This window comes from Chaetodon auriga, chromosome 11 (assembly GCF_051107435.1).
Source record: "Chaetodon auriga isolate fChaAug3 chromosome 11, fChaAug3.hap1, whole genome shotgun sequence".
Taxonomy (NCBI): domain Eukaryota; kingdom Metazoa; phylum Chordata; class Actinopteri; order Chaetodontiformes; family Chaetodontidae; genus Chaetodon; species Chaetodon auriga.
In genome coordinates, this window is record NC_135084.1 from 18,879,771 (window position 1) to 18,900,711 (window position 20,941).

Here is a 20,941-nt window from a genome sequence, read left to right on the forward strand (position 1 = left end):
AGTCGTGTCATGATTGAATTCATTGGAAGTGCACTGACTAAATAATTTCCCCATAATTAATATCAAATTGTGCAGTTCTTCCCAGGAAACTTCATGGAACTTATAATGGCAAAAAAAATCCATAAAATTGTCTGTTATTGGAATTTGATATGGATGTTCATGATTTCCTGTATTTCCCCTCAAACAGAAAGAAGCCTTTTGATTCACTGACCTGTACTGTAATGCCATTTAGAGGTCCTTTTCTATTGGTCCTAAGAGACGTTGCTCAATAGCTAAATCATTAACACGCTCTTTCCTTCAAACAATTTCACATTATGGGCTAAAGGAATAATTGCAGCCTCTGAAGATGACATTGCAGATGTCACTTTTCCACAAAGTCTGAACTATTTTACCAAGTAATGCATTTTAAATGAGGTTAGCTCTGCTCTTTAGAAAAGCATATTGACATATTCTTACCTTGTAAAACTGTGCTTTAAAGGTAGCTCTTCAAGCATTGCCAATACATCCATCTCACCAATATCTTCTCCCAGTCATATAGCACAGTATCTAATGTAACGTATAGAATTTCTGACCACATAAATGTTAATTATAATCTCAGATATTAAAAATTTGACACATAGAAACTTGATAAGAAATGAAAATAAAGGCTTGTTGTGTTGCTATTTTTATAACCAGTACTGATGGGGCTTTTCTTTACATGTGGATAATGACAAACATTTTCCAATATAGTGACAAATTCCAAATGAAAGACATAGCACAAGCAATGATTTATCACGTTGAAATACACGTTTGAATTAGTCACAAACAGTTTAATTAATCCATGACCCTCAAATACAAAGTTTAACTCACTGAATTCTTTGATAACAGAGCCAGCAAATGTGGTCAAAGTGTCAGTACTGCCTGAGTAACTTTATTTTTCCTACCAAAATACAACAAATCAAAGCTTTCACCACAAGACAGCACCTCTTGGATCTATAGAGATCAGTGGCATCTAAGGCAACTTTTCTTTTACTGGGGATGCTTGCATCTAAATAGAGTTTTAAGCTAATCGTGTGCATCAGTGCCTTGTGTTCAGTCTGTGTGAAGTGGCCAATGATCCTCTTTGCAGAAAATTTCATTATGATAACTTCGACAGTTTTCTCGCACTCTTGCATGTTTCATAAGTTGCCTGTGTGTGTGTGTGTGTGTGTGTGTGTGTGTGTGTGAAATCAAGAACACAAACTCTTTATCATTCGTTTTCATTAAGAGCATTACATATTGTTTTAGCAGAAAATAATTTGTTGTAGCATCAAGTGTTATGAGCACATATATAACCAGCACATTTTGGTTAAATCATTGCCACTGCTGTATATTTAAACAATCCATTTGTGACAGCATGGACATTTCTTCTCAATACTGTGTCTCCATTTTATGCTCAAATGGGATAGAAGAGTATACAAAAAGGCCAAAAATATACAGTACCAACAAAGGAAAACTGGGACTTGACAACAAAAGTAAACATATCTAGTGAGCACACACATTAAACATGTGCTACACAAAGACGGCTAAGTGATGCTTTTCAAGCCAAAACTTCCTTGAGCAGGGACAAGCAAAAGAGTGCTTACATGTCTGCTGAAATAGCTGGGAAAAGACTGAAGAATGCCAGCTTGATGACATTGGCAGCCAAAAGACAAAATAGAAAAATATCTATAAAAAGATGCTGGACATACTGCATCTCAAAAACATGTAACGTATAATAAAGCACAAATGCAGGATTTAGATGTACACTACCAACATGGACAATTTTATTTTTATTCTGGTCATCTTAATCTGAGGTGCTATCAACGAAGACTTGACTTGTGCTTTATTTAATCTTTATTTATATTTATTTTTTAAGTTTATTGGACTTATTTCTAGGCACATGTAAGCACTAGCATGTTTGTTGCTGCCTTAGAAAAATGTTTTATCTTGAACATATTACTCATGAATACTGCAAATTCAGTCTTCCATGTTGTCTGTTTTTACACTGCTGAGCAAATGTAAACATTTACTTTTGCATTCATGTGGTTTCTCCACTTGTCCTCTGTTGGTCTTGTATATTTCTGGCCTTTTGGAAACCCATTTTCGACACTGTTTATTATTGAATGGCAGTAGGTCTAAAATTGCTTTCACAGACTGCAATTCATTTTAAACATCTCAGAATGCCTTATCAGAAGACTCCCAAAACAAAGGCACTGCGAGGAAATGTGAAAACAATGCATGACGCTGCTAGACGAAACAGGACTTTCATGTTCTTTCTTCTTCAAGTGATAAACTAAGGAAACACCATAATCCTGTTGTCGTATTAAGGGATCTGTACTTTTCATGGGCGTAAAATTTCTCTTCTGGCTTTACCTTCATCACAGAACTCTATTTTCTGCACTGGTATTTTGCAATACCAAAATGCTCAAGATAAAATGCACAATGCATTGTTTCAATATCATTTAAGTACGGCAATTTCTAAAAGTTTAGGGGGCGTCTTTTATCCAAGAGGACACAAGAAGAGTACCATGACTCATGACGATGCTCAGCATGATTGCAGACAGTCTAATGCTTCCGAAAACTAATCAACAAAAACCTGGTATGGTTACAAACACATTTCATTCAACATATTTGATCCAACTTTCTTATAGATTCCTTAAATTCATCAAAAGATGGGGGGAGGGGGGGTTAGGTAAACGGTCAGTAGATGAAAGGTTTTCTAGTCAGTTAAAGGTCGCTCTCTCCATAGAGGGCAGTGGAGAAGGCAGTGTAGTCCAGTGCCCCTGGTGGTGCTCCATGGCCAGCGTAAGGCGGCATCCTCATGATGCAATACTCTGCCTGCTCAGGGGGGAGTTCTCTCCTCAGCTCCTCCACTAGTATGTAGGGCTGCAGTGGTGGAAAGAAAATGCGCTTCAGACATGTTCCTTCTCCTTTTTTACCATTTAAAGCTCATGAAAAAAAACGTCAAACATAAATCAACATGCCAGCGCAAATACTTGGAAATAATGACTGCAACAGAGCAAATTAGTGTTGGCTAAGAAAAGCTGCCCATATGCCAGTAAATCACACTACCCCAAAACACACACACACGCACCTTGTCAGTTGCCAGGATCCGGAAGGATGCCACAACCTGCTCGGCAGTGTCTGTGTCAGCAGTCTCTCTGGTCATAAAGTCAATGAAAGACTGGAAAGAGACGATTCCGGTCGCATTGGGGTCCACCAGCATCATTATACGGGCAAACTCCACCTCTCCCTGAGAGGAAATGGATGGAGAATGACAAGATTTTGCACAGTAAAATACAGGATATCAAAAAAAAAAAATAGTGAGAGCACCTGATAACATAGCCCCATCCACCCACCCACATTTTGAATTACCATACCAAGTCATAACCCATAGAAATGAGGCAGGCTCTGAAGTCATCGGTGTCCATCGCTCCATTCTTCTTCTACAGTCAGAAGCCAAATTTCAGGTGCACCGTACAGGAAATAAGGAGGAAATCAAAGTCAGGAAAAAGATTGAAAAGCTGAACAGAAGCACAAGCTCAGTGCATAATATACAGTACAACATGCTTGTGAATACAGTATTAAATATGACAAAAATATTAAAAGGCATATACAGTGTTTTCCAATGTTTTCCAAATCAGACACTGACAATTAGACAACTCTGAGGGAGAATACTACCTAATGTTTTAGCTGACATTCAAGATGCTGAACATTTCATGATAAAGGAGGATTGAGAGCTTGAAAAACCAGGAAAGAAGCTGATCTGAAAAGATTGTACAGTACATAATGCATACATGCATGCACAGACTACAGCTGTGTACATAGAAGTTTAATACACTGAAGTACACAGCAATATTTTGCCACTTTGAAGTTTGTATTTGTCGGGCGTATTATCCATGCTGTTACTCCAGCATGGTGAGGCATAGTCAGTCTGTGGAATACAGATGGAGCTTGAATAAAATCAAACAGCATACTCGAATAAGTCAGCCATTGTTGCACTTTCAAAGATTAAAGTATAGCTAAATTAGGCTTAATATTTCACAGTACAATAGCAGCTCCTGTTTATAATGCATTATTTCTGGTAATCTGTCAGGGCCAAAGGATAGTTTTCATCCACCGTCACCACCAGGAATTACTTCGGGTCAAATGTAGGGTCAGCTGCTCAGTGGTGCTCCTTGGTCTGGTAAGAATTCAGCATCTTGCACACAAACACCTCTCTAGAGAGGACATTTTGGTCAAGGTGCTCACAGTTACAGAATCGTCTCTAAATACCAGGCTACCACCACCCCTGCTCTGATTCCCTCAGATTGCTTTAGATCAGTCACTCAAATGGAGAAAAAAAAAGATGTGAAAGTGGTGGAGAGCTGTACCCTGTCAAAGTGGTTGAAAGAGGATCTGAACTCATTCATCTGCTGCTGGCTGATGCCTTTGGCATCCCGGGTCAAGATCTGAGTCTCAATCTCGTTGATGGTTCGGGCGATGGTTGTGAGGAGCAATTCCCACCCGACACGGATATGCTGTTGATGTGATGACAGCGCAGGTACGTTAGCACAGAAGCTTGAACCTTGAGCAGTTTCATGAAAATGGAATGTTTAAAAACTAAATCTATGTTGACATATAAATGTACACATTTATGAATTTTAGTGACCATTCAGAGCTGTAATCACTATCGTATGTTGGAGCATGTGGGTATGTTTGCATATACACAACTCCAATCATGTGCACATTCATGTAACGCTGTCTGCCACTGTGCTGTACCTCCATAGTATAGTTGGTGTGTTTGTTATCAAACACCAGCGACTCCTGGATCAGCTGGTGGTCTCCCTCCAACTTGTCGATGTTGGGCTTGTAAGCGACAATGACGTGCTCAAACTGCTTCAGCTGGGTCATCTGGTCCTCCAGGGTGCCTCCTATCTCCAGGGAGCAGCGCCCAATTTCCTGTTAGGATAATACACGAAACAAGGTCAGCTTAATTTTTCAACCAATGTAAATGATACAAAGCCGGCCTAAAGATCAGATGGTTTGCTCATTGATAGTGCAGGGAGTCATTTAAGAGTTAATTCTGTCAGGACATATAACATTTGATGAAGAAAGATTTTCTGTGTATAATAATACTTGGCATTATCAAATCATCATAATTATCAGGAAAGCCACCATCATTGTACCTCCCTCATGTACAATGCATTTGGATACAATTATCTTCCCTTTAAGGTCTTTATTTGATTAGATGGAGATAAATGTCAAATTGCTTATGAGGCCTGTACGTCTAACCTCCATCCTGGCCTGTATCCAGGGTCCAATGAGATTAGCCTGTGCAGCAAACTGTCGTCTCAGCCTTTCATGGGCATGCTGGCGTGCCATCTCCTCCTGGAGGGCTCCATCTCTCTGAGGCACCAGCTTCTTCACCTGGAAAACACAGACATGCACATGCTTATGTGTAATTCTGAGAATACGGCTCCTCCTGAAAAGAGCCATTAACATTAAGCAGAATGGTGGTAGTATATTTGGATCATATGCTTTGGATACTTACTGGGTGCTGAGTCCTTCAACTAAGTGATAAAACATTAGAGCAGCACTTCTTTACTTTGTCACTGGAATACAGATCCTGCACTCCTTGTTCCTATTTCATAATTAATGCTTTTATATGGCCAGGCAGTCACTATCTGAATAATGACTTTATTCCTCGATATATGAGTCTTTAAATGAGTTTTAAGGCTGTAGGTACCTTTTCCCACTTGTTGAGAAGCTCCTCAATTGTGATGGTGCTGTAGGGGTTGATAAGGTTTGCCTTAATCCCATAGCTCTGGGAAATTTTCTGCACCTCACTGTGGATTCCCAAGATGGCCTGTCTCTCTGCATCCGCCTCGGGCAGAGTAGCTTTGAACTGCTCGTGAGCTGCAACTAGACTCTGGAATGGGAAAAGGGAAGTTTTAATACAATTTTTATTATGCTTTCAATTTTGCGTGATATCATTTTGTGGTTTTCTTTTGGGTGTGACACATCTAATAACATTGCTCCTTATATAACATAAACCTTCCAGACATGAATCATAATCATGGGAAAACTGTGAGCAGGTTAATCGTAACTGGACTTTTTAACTGCAACAGCACAGTGAATTGAAACTGGCAGTAAGTGTGTGAGTCTGCAGTGCTGTGAGCCCACCTGGACCTCCTCACTAGTATGCACTATGAACATGTCCTGCAGATCCTCCATGGCTCCTTCCATCCAGTTGTTGAAAGGAGCTGACCTCTTTGCAAACTCCAAGAACAGCTGATCAATAGTCTCCAGCAGCTTATCTGTCCGCTGAGAGGATTACAAGACATCACGTATGTTTTGTATATTTCTTAAATCCTGAAAAACACATAACATCCAGCCTACGGCTCAGCTCTACTCCAAACTCAGGAATCACCATCTTCATATCTCACATACGAAATCCAAAACAAACATCCCCTCACCTGTTTTAATGGCTAATCCCAGGGTGCATAGCATTGATATGGCCTTGTTAACTCCAAACTCTGGCTTGATTTTTCCTGACCGAATCCCCCCCCTCAGCACAGGATGGAGGGGAGTGGAAGATGGACAGAAAACAGACCCCTGTCCCTGTCATTCAGACTTAATCCTTGGCCCTTTTCCCGGGCCCTCACACATTTGCAGGTCTAGAATTGCCAGCATGGATCAGAGGAAGTGGCTAGTGGGCTTTCAGCCAGTCACTTCATGTACAGGACTCTTACATCTATTTCTCCTTTACCCCCTCCCATCACCACTTTCCCATTTTAACATCCTATCTGGGTCAGGGATTTTAGAGGGGATCCAATTATCTCTCCTCATCAATCAGCTTTGTCTTCACTGTTCAAATGTCATTGACAGGCAGCTAAATATGCTTACGCTGCCATTTTGATTGAGTTGGTCTTGGATGCAATTTCATTCTGCAATTATTGTTGTCCATGTGGAACATTAGCACACTCTTGTGGGAGGACTTACCAACTTATCATAACATGATCAAAGAAATGAATACTTCAAGTTTTTGGAGAGCCTGGTCATAGATATGGATGTTTTATCTGCTTTCAGCCATAAATTCACATATCATTAGACATTTTAACTGTGTCCTTGTGATTGATGCCCTCACCTCCAGTGCCTCTCTTCTCTTCTGAGTCAGGGTTCCCAACTTGTCCCACAAGTCACAGATGCTCTGGCAGCGTTGGTTCACAGCAGCCACATCGTGGTAATCCAGCTCACTGGAAAAACAAAGCACGTACTGGGGTTTGTTTCAGTTGTGGGAAAGAGCTTTACAGTGTTCCCAAGGCATTTAGGTGTCTTTGTCAAAGAAAAAGCACCACCGGATAGCTTAGAGTGTAAAAAGGAGCAACGGAGCAAAGTCAGACTCCACCGTGGTAGAAAACTCCCAACTACAAGGTTTAGAAAGAAACTGCTCAAACTGAGGTGTAAATTGAAATGTGCACCACCATCCCAGACACTGAGATGATGAAACCGTATGTGCAAACTCAGCATTAAACTTATGCCCGTACAGCTAAGTAAATACCTTCAAAAATAGGCCTGAAAAGTACATTTTCACAATAGTCTCTTCATTTTTGGTGTTAGAAAAGGCAAAGCCACAGTAACAGGCAGTTAAGTCTTAAGTTCACAAACAGCTGCAAACCATTTTCAGACTTTAGACACCACAGTATAATTTTAAGATCAGGCTATGAGCAGAAAGTGTCACAAGTCAAGCCTTGAGGCATCATTATCTTGTCTGGACATTAGGACAGACAGCCACCTTGTGCTGCACCTTACCAGGCTGTTTGGACTCCTTTTTATAGCCACAGTGACTTGACCAGAGCCCTTAACCTCATTGTTAAGGCTCTTGACTATGTTGGATTTAACACTGAGGATCTGCTCCTATGTTGACTGAGTTTAATGTTTTGTTTTTAAAAAAAAAAAAGAAAAAAAAACAAAAAAAAGCAGAACCTGAAGTTTTGTATTCTTGTTAACGCTTTCAGGTGTCAAGTAAAATTAAAAAGCCAGGACCAGCCAACCCATACAGAAAAGGAAACATGTTCATTTAGCATTTTATTTAAATTTCAGGATGAAAAACCTCTTGACAATCACATTTTAGTAAACAAGGTCTGCCAGAGTTGCCTTTATATTGATCTGTCAAGTTGGTCTTACAGTCCTAATTAAGCCTTGACGGAGTACTGGGGCTGCTGCCAAAGTCCATCTCCGGAAACCTCCTGGGTCTGTGTGGTGGTGGTTGGCTCTTGAGACACAGGATAGTATTTTTCATAATGGACTTCACTCCAGTGGTCTCTGCCAGTCTCGTAGTCTGACTCGAAGTGAGAGACTGTGCCAGGAGGAAGTTGACTGGTCAAGAAGAGATAGTACTCGTTTGGTCCCATTGGTCCCAGTTCTTGTGAAACTGGCTGCACAGGGCCCTCAAATGTGGAGGCAGCAGACAACTCAGCTCCCTGTGGAGCTGCAGCATAGGGAGGCAGGGGCATGAACCCTTGTTCTTCCGTTTCCCTCTCTTCATTTCCATGCTCAAAGATGGATTCATAGTTCATCAGCTCACCAGCCTGGAAGCCAGGTCCCTGATGTGGAACGGGTGGTGGTGGAGGCGGCGGCATAAAGCTCATTTCTTCAGTTTCCATCTCTGAATTACCATGCTCCAAGTTCTCATTATAGGTCTCAAGGCTACCTGCCTGAAAGAAAGGCGGAGGGGGAGGAAGGCCAATGTCAGGTAAGGAAGTTCTTGACACGGTGTAGCCTGGTGTAGATTCCTCCACAGGATTCCAACCGTGAGCAGGAGTCCATGAAGCCACGCCGGACACGCCTGTTGTAGGTCTTGCAGGATAGGTGTCAGGACCAGAATACACTCCTTCGTTCACTGGTTCGTAGAAGAATGAGACAGCAGGGTGATTCATACTGGAAGGCTGAGCAGGAGCACTTTGGGGTGAACTATAATGGAGGCCAGGAGACGCCGCCATGTTAGTGAGACCACCCTCATTAGGATTACGCTGGCTCCAGCCTAGGGGGGGAAATTGTGGTTAAATTTAATAAAGGAAGCGTGTGATAAAGTGATTTGAGTTTAACACCATCAGTATATTCATGGTCTCAGTGAAGTGATAGTCTTACTGTTTTTAGCAGGAAAGCAATGGACATTCCAGCTTAACAGTGCAATGAGGAGCAACTGACTGTAAGAGAAAACCACATGGTCAAACAATCAAGTAAAACAAACCAACCATTAACCAAAAGTGAACAAGCAAACACAGGCATTTAACTATCACGTACCTTGCAGGAAACCACGCAGCCATTTTGCTTGTCAGCTGAAATGTTATCTTCCTCCCTCAGGGCACCGTTTAAATATGAAACGGGACATACTCTGTGGCCAATCCCAGACTGAGAAGGCAACACTGGACAGGTGTTCGTCATTGACTGCTGATTGAAAATGTCAGCGTGCCTGTAAACCTCACCCTCCACCCATCTACTGATACACTGTGGTGATGAGGACTGAGAAGAAGAGGGTTTAAGTGATTTACACAAAGACTTCTTTTGTTCGCAATCATCACTGTGGAGACAGTGGCTTCATATTGTTCCAGATTATTTTCAGCACTGCTTGTATCCAGGTTTTTTCTTCTTCCACTGTCTCAAATGTGAACAAAGGCAACAGATGTTTTTGAAACCACTGAACTATCGCATGGTCTGTGTGAGTGCAGCATCATGTAGTGCACATGTCTTTCGTTGCGTGTCATCCACAATCTATCCAGGCAATCATCCCTGAAGGTTATATATTGTTGAAAGCCAAAATGCTATTAAAATAATATTTTACAATGATTTACAAGAGAGAGATTGCATTAGTTGATTAGCCCCCCCGCAGTGATGTTGTGTTTGGCAGGAGAGACAACACACTCTGTGACACATAACTGCAAACGTCTGCTAAAGGGAGTGCGTACTTAAGTTCCTGTGCAATGGCGGCAATCTGCTCCACTCTGTCCTGGTGGGCTGCCAAGTCACTCTCGAAGGCCTCGTGTTTTCGAAGCAGTGCTCTGATTTCTGTCAGGGTGGCTGTTTCATAGTCCTTCTGGGAGAGGATCAGTTCTTTACCTGAACATCAAACATATGCAAAGAGAGAGAGGAACAGCAGCGTGATTAGCAGGTTAGATCTAAACACAGGCCTTATTTGGTCATCGCTGATGGAGAAAATGACCTGTTGCAGTCCTGTACAGGCTGATTGCACTGGACACTCTAAAGCCCTTAATTAAATCTAATTAGGACCAAACTGCTAGGTTAAAGGAAAGACTTGAACACTGAAAAGCAGGAATAGAGATGCCTGTAGATAAGCTGGGTGCTAACAAGTCACGATGAACAGATAAGCATGCAGACCTGGAAACATACTGTAGCAGTGCGAGATAATGAGAGTAAAGCAAGCATGCAGCCAAACTTCAACTGACCACTGGCCCAGTTCTCATGATTGGTGGCTTTCTGGCGAAACTTTTCAGCGAGGTGGTCCAGCCTCTCCAGCCTCCGGATCTCTGTAAGGAGCCACTCCTCGAAGCCTTTCTCTGCCTGCTCCAGGCCCTGCCACGCACTGGCTATGTCCTGAATGAAAAATCACAGTTTAAACTGAATCACTTCAGATGCTTGGAATTGATTCTCCCCTGGCAAATAAGAAAATTTGATAAAGGTGCAAAAAAATGCAAAACGAATGACCCCTCTATTGGTAGACTGTCAGAACTGTCTAAGCTCTAAAGCGTTTATCATGAGACTTGACATAAACACTGGTGCACACAACCATTTCACGGTTGAATTGTAGGCAGAGAAAGAATCTGGAGTCATGACTTACAGATACCATCTTCCCCTCAGAGGGCATGAAGGCAGGGCGATTGCTGATGCGCAACTTAGTCTGCAGGGTGTTGAAGTTAATTTCCAGCTGGCACTTCTCCTGCACCTTAGGGGGCTTGTGCTGGCGTCTGTAGTCCCTGAAGTCCTCCAGCTTCCGCTGCATCTCTGCCATGGTCTTCTCTGGGGTCCGGTTCTCCAGCCAGGGAGTGGTGCGGCGGATCCACTCCAGCAACTGGGAAACACAACATGGGAATGAGTGGAGAGGCAAGAGAGCTCCATGTTAAGATAGCAGTGTGTTAAGGAGGACCGTGACCATTTTTTTTTTCAGGGTTTCAGCTAATCGCAGCAATGCGATATGTCTGTACTATTACTTTGAAGTGCTTTCATGTAAGAAGCAGAGGACAAAGTTTAGTGGAATTTGATCTGAATACATCCATTATCCACAAAGGTTCTTAAGTTTAAGATTCTTTTTAATGAAATTTCAAATCATGCTTTACCTCGCTCGCCAGTCTCTCATACTCCTCCATCATTTTCTCATTCTCCTGGTTTACACCGAGCACCTTACAGATCCTGTTGGCAGCTGTCTCTGCCTGAGAGCACAGGGCATGAGATTGTATTGTAATTACAAACGCAAAGTACCACAGAGGGCCATGCTCCCATTGATCCTTGCAATATCTCTATTACCCTCAGAATTGATTTGTTGCTCAGAATGCACTTAACTTTGAAAATACATATGAGCACGAGGGATAGGTAACTTATCTAAAAATAGAAATTGGTGAAGAAACAGATTCAAGCACCTTACCTGCTCAGCTCCAGCAAAAGCGTGGTAAAAGCAGGACACGTAGGTCATGATAGCTCTTTCATCGGGCTTGGGGGTGTTGATGATATCTGTGGCGTTGAGAGGGAGGAAAAGTCGGGGTGGTAGAAATGAAGAAAAAACAAGATGAAAAATCAAAAAAGTGGAAAATTACTTTGGAGAATGGAAGGAGACAGAAGCAGCACAATGATGTTTATATTGCACACACACATTTCAAAGAAATGTATGTGAGAAAGTTAAACATTTTAATCTGTCAACTCAAACTGGGTTCATCTATTCCAGAAAACATTACCTTCTGCGTCCAGCATTTTGGGAATGTCCAGGTGTTTCTCTGCTATGTCAAAAGCCAGGTTCAGGTTCCCCAGAGGATCATCCTAAATAAAGACACACAATTCTACATCAGTGAACAGCAATGCTGGACTTAAAATGCCACCGCGCTGACCTCCCTGCTATGGTGGACACATCATACTCCCTGCTCACCGACTGTACACGCACTCCTTTTAAATTTATATGTGAGAGAGCTACTGCACAAAAACCTACAACAGGCATTAAAGGTCTTTATCAAAGGTCTCTGAGATGAGAGATGGTGGCAAAGGCAAGCAAACCTTCACATTTATGAATCCACAACCAGCAGTTGCCACCTGTTTTTACCGACTCAAATGACTTTACTATTATAACAACCTGTCATAAATGAATCAGGCAGTAAAAGAATCGACTGACAGATTACACCAGAAAACAATTTACCCCACAATATACAGCATATATTATGTTTAACCAAAGAAATAAGCTTTTTCACACAGTGAAGGAAAGTGTTTTAACAGAGTGGGAGAGGTGCATTAGACCAACAGCTGACAGTGAACCCTTCCCCGCTGATGGGACAGTCAGTGAGGTGAGTGAGTACAGTGGGGCAAAGGGATCATGCTAGCATGCTGCTGCTATTGTCCCCGTCTCTGTCCCACTGTTCCATAATGGTAGGGGGCTGGGGGCTTGCACACTACATGACAGGACCAGCTGCTCACAGATCCAGAGCGGGACAGACAGACGGATAGGGTGGTAAATTGATGATGGGACGGAGGGATGAATGGACGGCCTGGACGGCCTGTGTGTGCGCTCCCCTGACCGGAGATGTCTCGGCCGGCTGTAAAACTGCGAGCTTAACCGACGCTCTCACCTGGAGCCAGACTCAACAGCTGCCTGCCGCACAACGCAACTGTCTGCTGGCAGCGTGATCAGACATGAAAAGTCAATGTGTGACTGAATGTGTGAATATGTGTGTCAAAGAGATACAAAGAGTGAGAAAAAGCGGTAGCGAGGAATAGATATGGTGTGTGTGTGTGTGTGTGTGTGTGTGTGTGTGTGTGTGCGTGTGTGCCTCATCCCTCATGTTTTCCTTCAGTGCCCTTTCCTAATCATGAAAATCAACACCAGCCTTGCAGTAATCCTTCAGAACTGACTACTAAACATCTCAGGAATCATTTCATAGACGTCTTCCTGGCTTTGATGAGGTCCGGCTGCCTCTAACTGGGGAACACTACGTGACAGCGTGGACAATGGCCGAGGTGAAGCTAAGCCCGGGCTCTGCAGGGACTAGGCTCGTGTTTCTGTGACTATTCCGGGTCAAATCAGAGTCAGGCCAGTGAGTTGTGTGTCTGAAAAGTGAGCGCTTCTGTTTCCAAAACAAATGAAAATGTCACTCTTCTTAACCAGCCATGGTGTTTCCCCACGACACACACACAGTGTGCTGACTAAATTTGGCTTAGCAAGGTATACTTTTCTATTTGAGCTCAGCAATCTGGTTTTTCATGAATATGTACTCATGTCTGATTCATGAATAGACACACTCACATTTTTAGGCCACAAACAGTCACTATAAAAACTTACAGCCAAAATCTCTATTGCCATTTTTTTTTTTAAACTTGCAGTTTCATATCAACACAGACTTGTCAGTGGAAGAGACAAGCCTCAAATATTCCCACAGCAGCCACGGCCTTCACATCTGGCTAAGACAGCACCTTCCTCCAGGAGGGAAAAGCTGCCTTTCTTCTGCATTACTGTTACTTGACAAACACAGGAGGGCTGTCAGCTGTGCTCTCTCGCTCTCTGAATGCACAGCGCAGCTCACTGGGGCCCTCACCTGTTTACACCCAAACACTGAGGCCATCCATTAAAACCAGCTACACTTACATGAGCTGTGGCTTTGTTTGCCATGAAAAACATGTGACAGCACAGCCCTATCTGCTGGAGGAGGAAAGTCAAACTCTACATTTGTCATAATCTGAAGGCAGACCTGCTTTCATGTGCATATTTAGCACAATTCATGTGTGTGTCATAGAGCAGAGGCCATATAACGGCATCATTAAATCCACTGTTGCACTGGGCACAGTGAGGCGCGCAAAAAGCAGCCTTTAAAAATGAGAGCAGTCTTTTTCATGCTAATTAAATACTGAAATTGTGTACCAAGAAAACTGCTTTAGTTAAGAATAATGAAGCATGAGGTCAGACTAAATGAATGCACTTAGGATGAAAACATTCATGCGGGGAAGAATAAACACATCCATAGATTAAGGTAACATTAGATCCATTAGCCAAATAACACACAGTTTATCTACAGCACACATTACGGCATTCACCTTCACTCATCTGAAATAATCTACACTGTCAACAACATGGAGCAGGTCCTGTGAAATGGCACATATTTCAGCTGTAAGTGCATCCAAAAGCACCATAAATAGTCCCAACAGTCCCTGTGAACTGCTTCAAGCTCAAGCTGCTGTATTTTGTAATCAGGTCTGAATCAAATAATAAAAATAGACAGCAAGGTGAGCGCTGCAAGTAATTCCTCAGCAGAGGAAAAGAGGAAAAGGCTCAAAAAGAAGGCACACACCTGCAGTCCTACATGTAATGGAGAACATAAGTCAAAACAAGTAGCCCAAAGTGCCATGAGTTCAGCGTGTGTTTGTTTTCGTCAGTTCACACTGTGACAGGAGCGTTAATCAGGTGGAAATCAGTCTGTTAGTGTCTGGGGGCTGAAACACAGCATCCTGGTTACAAGGGAAAAACCACCTTGTTGAGCTTAGAGTAGTCGAGGAGGTCGGGTCTGTGTCTGTGAATCAGGGCGCAGAAGGCCAGGCCATCCTTCCAGCTTCACCGGCCGATGAGCAGAGAGAACCAACAGGTCAGTTCAGACGTGCTGACTGGACTCAGACATGCTGCTGGAGTCCAGGTCCAGCCTCACCCATTAGAGGTAGATATTCTGTTTTGTTTAAAGTCAGCCTCGGGAAGAACTTAGCACTGAGATAATGCGATCAGGTGAACTAATTCACTGTGCAAACTCAATAATGCTGTGATATTTCCTGCTTTAATAAACTGTCTTGTATGCCTAACAGAAATGAAAACAGCCTAATCGCTATAATCAAACAGCAGTTAAGACTGAATGAAAAGTAGTAGGCATTGAACACTGACCTGACGTGGAAGTTTTGGACATTGACATTCCTGTAGGGGGCAGTCTTTCTCTGACACCACAGGAGGAGACCCTCCTTGGCAGATGTTTCTGAGGAGAGAGTCAGTTCACAGGTAGGAGTTACTTCATATGCAGCAGCTCTGCACAGGTCACAGATGCTTTGGCTTCTAAAACTCCCACATTTCCATGTCACGCCATCAGATGTCGTCCTTTTATTTTTATGATCTCACCTTCCACAGAAATGTCCTGGATGGCGAAGCGGAGGATGATGGTCCAGATCATTCCAAGGGTCATCTTTACATTCCCGTCCACAATCTCTGAAAGGCAAACGAGCTGTTACAGTCAGTCTGCACTAGAGCGATTAATAAAATCTGATTGTTGCTTATATTAGCGGTTCATATCAGACAGCTGACGGCCCGGAGAATAAGCATATATACAGGGAGGCTTCAGTTACCTTCAGCTCCGATGGAGACCAGTTTCACTCCTTTGCTCGTGATGAAGTCCAACGCTTTGTTGACGTTAGCGATCTTATGAAACCGCATCTTCCCTCTGTCTGGCTTGGGTAACCTCTCTCCTGCGAAGCGCACATTATAAGATGAATGTGATGAAACTGCTGCTGACAGTGAATAAAACGTGCCTTTTCCTTCGGTCGTCTAACCTGAGATAACTTCCAGAAGCAGCATGAGCTTCAGTCCATTCCTGAAGTCCTCCTCGATGTTCTCAATTTGAGTACCAGCTTTCCTCAGATGGGAGTTACACCAGGCTGTGAAGGTCTGACAGGAAAGGTCAAATAAAATGGGATTTGATAAAATGTCACCATAAAAAAAAGAAACACTACCATGTGCATGAATATTACTGCGATTTCTGCACTTCCTGTGAAGCTCTGTTGATCATTGGAAACAGAGAAAACAGGAGAAAGACCTCTAATTGGGTTACACTATAAACATGAAATTCCTCTCTGCAGCAGAGCTAAACAAACTCAGGCTAACAGCTTAACAACTCCTCACTATAAGAGGATATACCGAATTGATGTTAACCTCTTTGACCAGTGCTACATTTTCAGATTAACCCTCAGTGACCCATTAGTGTCCAATTTCAACTTTTTCCTCCCGCACTTCCACAGCTAACAACCATCAGAAGAACCATGCGGAGGACTGAAATACTGTAAATCAAGTTAAGGCAGGATCATTGTCTTTCTCTTCCTATTTTTATAAAGCAGAGTTCACGGGCGCTCAGCGCTGTCCGGATGAAAGCTGGAAGCCGACCGCAGAGCACATTCCGACCGATATAAGGTGTTAAATTTAGACCGCTCTGCTGTGCCTCACGATAAGAGACCGGGAGGGAAAACGTCAAAACGTCTCGCCGTGTCAACATGAGCGAAAATGGCACGTGGACACAGGGCAAGTTTTCCCCTCACGTCACTTTCTCTCACTATTTTGCCACTTCGAATGTGGTCGGTTGCTGCTGCGAGGTGAGAGCGTTATCGCAGTACACGTGTGCTGCTCCTCCAGGTCACACTCATTATTATGCTGAGGTATGAAGACAGACAGCAGAGGATAAGTGATGGGAGCACAGGCCAAAAGTTCAATTTAAAATCATTTGAAGGATACAGCAAAAGGGTGAATTAATGCAAAAATTGAAATATATTTGAAAAAACAATTAAAGATGCTACAGTCAGCACGTAGAAGTGATTATTTTTATGTTTATAAGTGTTTAAATCAATGAGCTGATCAATAGATAGTGCAGCCCATATATTTAGTAAAAAACAGTGGTCTATAGTGGAAAAACAAATGGGTCTGAATGAGTACTTGTACCTTTTTGAAGTACTTAGAAAGTCATTCTAAAACACTGATTACAGAGTAATCAGCAGCTAATAGTCATTCAGGAACAGAAGTGGGCTTTACTTTAGCATTTTTCACGTTTGGATTCATTTCATTTTCCATTTTTTGGCACTTTTTTCATCCATTTCTGAGAAAATAAGCTGGTGTATTTATATAAATTTCATATGAGCTACTTTTAACTTTCACCTGAGCCGATTTTTACACCAGGCGTTTTACATACATATCAATTCAGCGAAGTGAGAACATTATTTGAGAAAGTTACTTGAGCACATTTTCCAGTCTGACTCTTACACAACCTTGTACCAGGACCTCTGGGTGCTGGTGCAAAAACCAGAATATTACAGGCTTTAGAGTGAAGGCCATCACATTCCACACTGAGTCCACGGGGTGTATGTGACATTGAACTGCTGCCCTCCTTGTTAAAAATGTGGCCTGCACCGGTCCTCCAAATTTGACTCAGCCCCAGACGAAGAACCCTGCTGCCCACTTTCCAAGCCCCCCCCCCCGTCCACCACCCTCCCTCTCAGCGCTACTGACCAGTGACGATTAAAGCTAAATATATTTATGAATCACATCCAGCGAGGACCAACTCTCTCACTGAACTGGCCGATGCCTTTGGTTCTTGTCGAGGTCAGAGACGGGCAGGATGTGTCCGGGAAGACGGAAAATAAATGTCGAACATCTAAAAACAACAGAGCCTTGTGAAGGGATCAGAGGGTTTACTCATACTTCTTTCAGTCGGACTTCTGTTTCTGTTTCACTTACATATGCTTACCCATAACACGTCTGCACTTTCACCTATTGTAACACAGCACCCTGGCAGTGCAGACTTGGATTAGGTCTGAGCATCAGTCTCTGTAACAGAAATGGGCACTGAAGGAAGGGCACTTTATCAATCTCCTTGATAAACCTGAGTCAATCCGGGTTGTGTGGTATATAACAAGCTGGCTGGGCACAGAGCAACTTCATCACAGTGGAAAGAAGAAACACCATACTGTTCCTGTATGTAACCATCAGTCATCGCTTGGATCATTTTGAACAGCTGCTCCAATGACCATCTGTGAACTCCGAATTATAATGAGTAAAAGGATAAACACTGGAAACAAAGCTGTGCATATGGACCAGGGACCTGGCTGTACTGTTGCTGCTTTGTGTTACCAAAAATACAGTTTTGTCATAACTGTGGGGGCCTCAGGAGGTTGTAGACATGGCGCTGATGGCTTCCAGTTGTGCAAAGAGCTGCAGTTTAAGGCCCAGGCCAACTTTTTTAAAACCCTAAAACCAACTGACAGTGTGGGAGGCCGAGGCTATATTGAGTTGAGCTGGTGCGCTGGTACAATATCACTGCATGGTTTCTATAAACAAAGGAATTCCGTACCAAGGACACTGGATTAACCCTACTATAATGCCTTTTGGCCCCGAGGTTAAAATTAGATGTAGCGTCCATTCTAATCCCAAGAGCGTCATCATGTGTTAGAAGCATCTGTTGACAGCTCGCATTCCGCGCGTATCAGTGGAGAGGCAACAGTCTGCAGAGCCGCTGGAAGGCAGAGCTATTGTTAGCTGGTACCCACCGCATCCGTCCGTCAAGCCTGGACCTCGGCTTCAAGAGCACAACATAGAACTAGAACCAGGCCGGACGTTGAGTAACACTGCCCTTCAAAATAAAACTTGAAGTACAACATATGATGCAGAGGCCGTTTATCCAGACGTACATTAATCTGTCTCTTCGCATTTTAGATTATGTAGCTTTGCCTTCTTACATTTCAGAGAGCTATGGAGTAAACAGTGACAGGAAATTCGCACCTATATGTACCGCATCTAACGTTATCTGCTACAAGCTAACTTTGGCTTAAGCTTTTTTTTTTTTTTTGGCTAAATCTGATGCCGTAGATTCATTGTTTATTGTTGTACTTTTATAATTCCTCTGATTTGATGCTAACGAGTTGGCAAAGTTAACTTACCGCGCAAGTAACGTTAGAAAAATTCTGGCGGTTATGGTAATGAACGGTGAAGCTAAAGTTACCGACGACATGTCATGTCCACGTATCCACCCCATAAACAATAATAACAGACGACAAATACTTCATTAACTTTGCGTATATGGTAAAAGAAACACCAATTTTACTTTCATTTGTCATATTTTATGCGCTTGACGCTGAAAAAATTAGGTTCGCCATCGGGTATTTAATTTTGAAACGGTTGACCGGATGTTCAGCTCCTTAGTATGGACTAATGACGGTCGTCCTTATAAAGTTGTCAAAACAAACTTGTCAGATTACTGACAGAGTATGAACTCTTATTTTTCCTTTTACTTTGATTGTACAGCCTTTGAAAACAAACTTTTAATGTAATTATGACAGTAACAGTTTTCTTCTTTGCATCCATCAGTGCGTAATCATAGCTAGGGCTCAGTCTTATCCTATTCTTCGGAAACAGGCGCTTTCTTCGTTGACTTACTTTCCTCTGCTGTTGTTCCCAGGCAGGGTCCAGCAGCATGTCCCTGTCCCATTCGTCCTCCTGTATCATGTACTCCTCCTCGTAGCCGTTATCATAGTGCACCGTGGTCTCCACCTGGGTCATCATCATTGTGCCGTTAGTGTCTCTACTCCTTCACGACGGACGGATGGATGAACTAATGCTGAGGACAGTTTCCTGACTTTTTCTTCTTCGTGCCTTTTCTCTCTCTCTCACTCTCTCACGCTCGCCCTTGTCCTCCCGACCTGACAGACGTCTGGCCCTGGTTGCCACAGATGAACAAGCGATGGTGTCATTAGTACTGGAGAGTCACGTGACACCTGCATTACCCCCCCCCCCCCCAAAAAAAAAAGAAAAAAGAAAAAAAAATCCCCATCACACACAGACACACACACACAAACTGCAACAGGTCAGTTTATTCACTTCAGATCAATAAAACAGTCTTTATTGTAAAAACCGAAAAACAACACAAAGTTCAGACTTTCATTTAAGACAAAAACAACCCACACAAAACCGGCTTGGGACATATAAATAAACTGTTTCTTCCTTGGAAAACCCATATATTCTTACACTGACGAGCACCGACACAGCAGTCATTCACTCTATGAAAAGGCCTGTCAGGGCACAATGCGGTGTATCCAGTCCACTCTTCCACTTCCTGACGTCCATGCGTTCTCCTTCCTTTGTTGGCCCTTACGAGACACGCGGGATGAACAAGCTAAACGTGTGAAATATAACACTAAATTCTATGCAGCAGAAGGATGCGTGTAACTGTGTCTGTGTTCGTCAAATCAAATGTACTGTGACCATTCAAATGAGTTAAAAAAACACAGCAACCAACAAAGTGTGCGATATGTGGAAAAAGCACTGCATCGATGGAGACTTAGTGAGTTCTGATTAGCTGCTACAGGCAATAATTTGTGTTTTTCTCTACCAAAGCACAACCGTGGACTGTGATCCCATTTTCCAATATATCTATTTATGTTTAGTTTTCTGATGTGCTGTGAGTCCTTTCATTCCTTCCACAGAGCGCTTGCTTTGGTTTTTGAGTCTGAGCGACTGGAAGCAGAGATTGCTACCACATGTAAATAAACAAAAGAGACATTCAGTGAGCCTGCTGTGCACCTACTGCAAAGTGAAAAAGGAAAAGTGGCTGTCAATATGAGTCAGTTTGAGAAAATATTTAACCGTAATTTTACGAAGAAAGTTTGCAGCCCCATTGTTTAAAATGTTTTTAAAAATCCTTTAATTTTCTAAGAAAGCACAGGCCGAGGTGCTCTGTCAATGAAACCAAAGGACTACGACGAATCAGGCGGGACTGTTAAAAAGGTGACCTGTACCTTTAAGTTTCACGCTGAGAAAGAGGAAGCTGCCCCTACTACTGAAGGATAACCTCGCCACAGAGCTGGAGTTCATACAGAGTGCAGAGAAGGACACGCTGGAGTGAAAACGAAAACCCGTCAAACAACCTGAGGAACATGTTATCTGTCATGCCGTTGCTAATAC

The 20,941-nt window shown here is 42.8% G+C and overlaps 1 protein-coding gene across 2 annotated transcripts; it reads right to left on the minus strand.

The window, feature by feature from the left end:
• Positions 1 to 692: 692 nt before the first annotated feature.
• On the minus strand, positions 693 to 19,686 carry actn2b (actinin, alpha 2b). 2 transcript variants are annotated; one of them, XM_076743637.1, is made up of 21 exons: positions 19,418 to 19,686; positions 15,775 to 15,889; positions 15,571 to 15,690; positions 15,347 to 15,433; positions 15,119 to 15,206; positions 14,720 to 14,798; positions 11,949 to 12,030; positions 11,642 to 11,727; positions 11,337 to 11,429; positions 10,841 to 11,071; positions 10,449 to 10,596; positions 9,951 to 10,101; positions 7,130 to 7,238; positions 6,166 to 6,306; positions 5,729 to 5,911; positions 5,275 to 5,409; positions 4,762 to 4,941; positions 4,374 to 4,520; positions 3,381 to 3,446; positions 3,095 to 3,253; positions 693 to 2,886 (listed from the first exon to the last, which is right to left on the minus strand). In XM_076743637.1, the coding sequence occupies exons 1-21, from the start codon at positions 19,544 to 19,546 to the stop codon at positions 2,728 to 2,730; spliced, it is 2,688 nt and encodes an 895-aa protein (XP_076599752.1). In that variant the 5' UTR covers positions 19,547 to 19,686; the 3' UTR covers positions 693 to 2,727. The 2 variants fall into 2 exon arrangements, with proteins under 2 accessions (XP_076599752.1, XP_076599753.1); XM_076743638.1 differs by lacking the exons at positions 14,720 to 14,798; positions 15,347 to 15,433; positions 15,571 to 15,690; positions 15,775 to 15,889; positions 19,418 to 19,686 and having other exon boundaries at positions 15,119 to 15,149.
• Between the last annotated feature and the right edge of the window lie 1,255 nt (positions 19,687 to 20,941).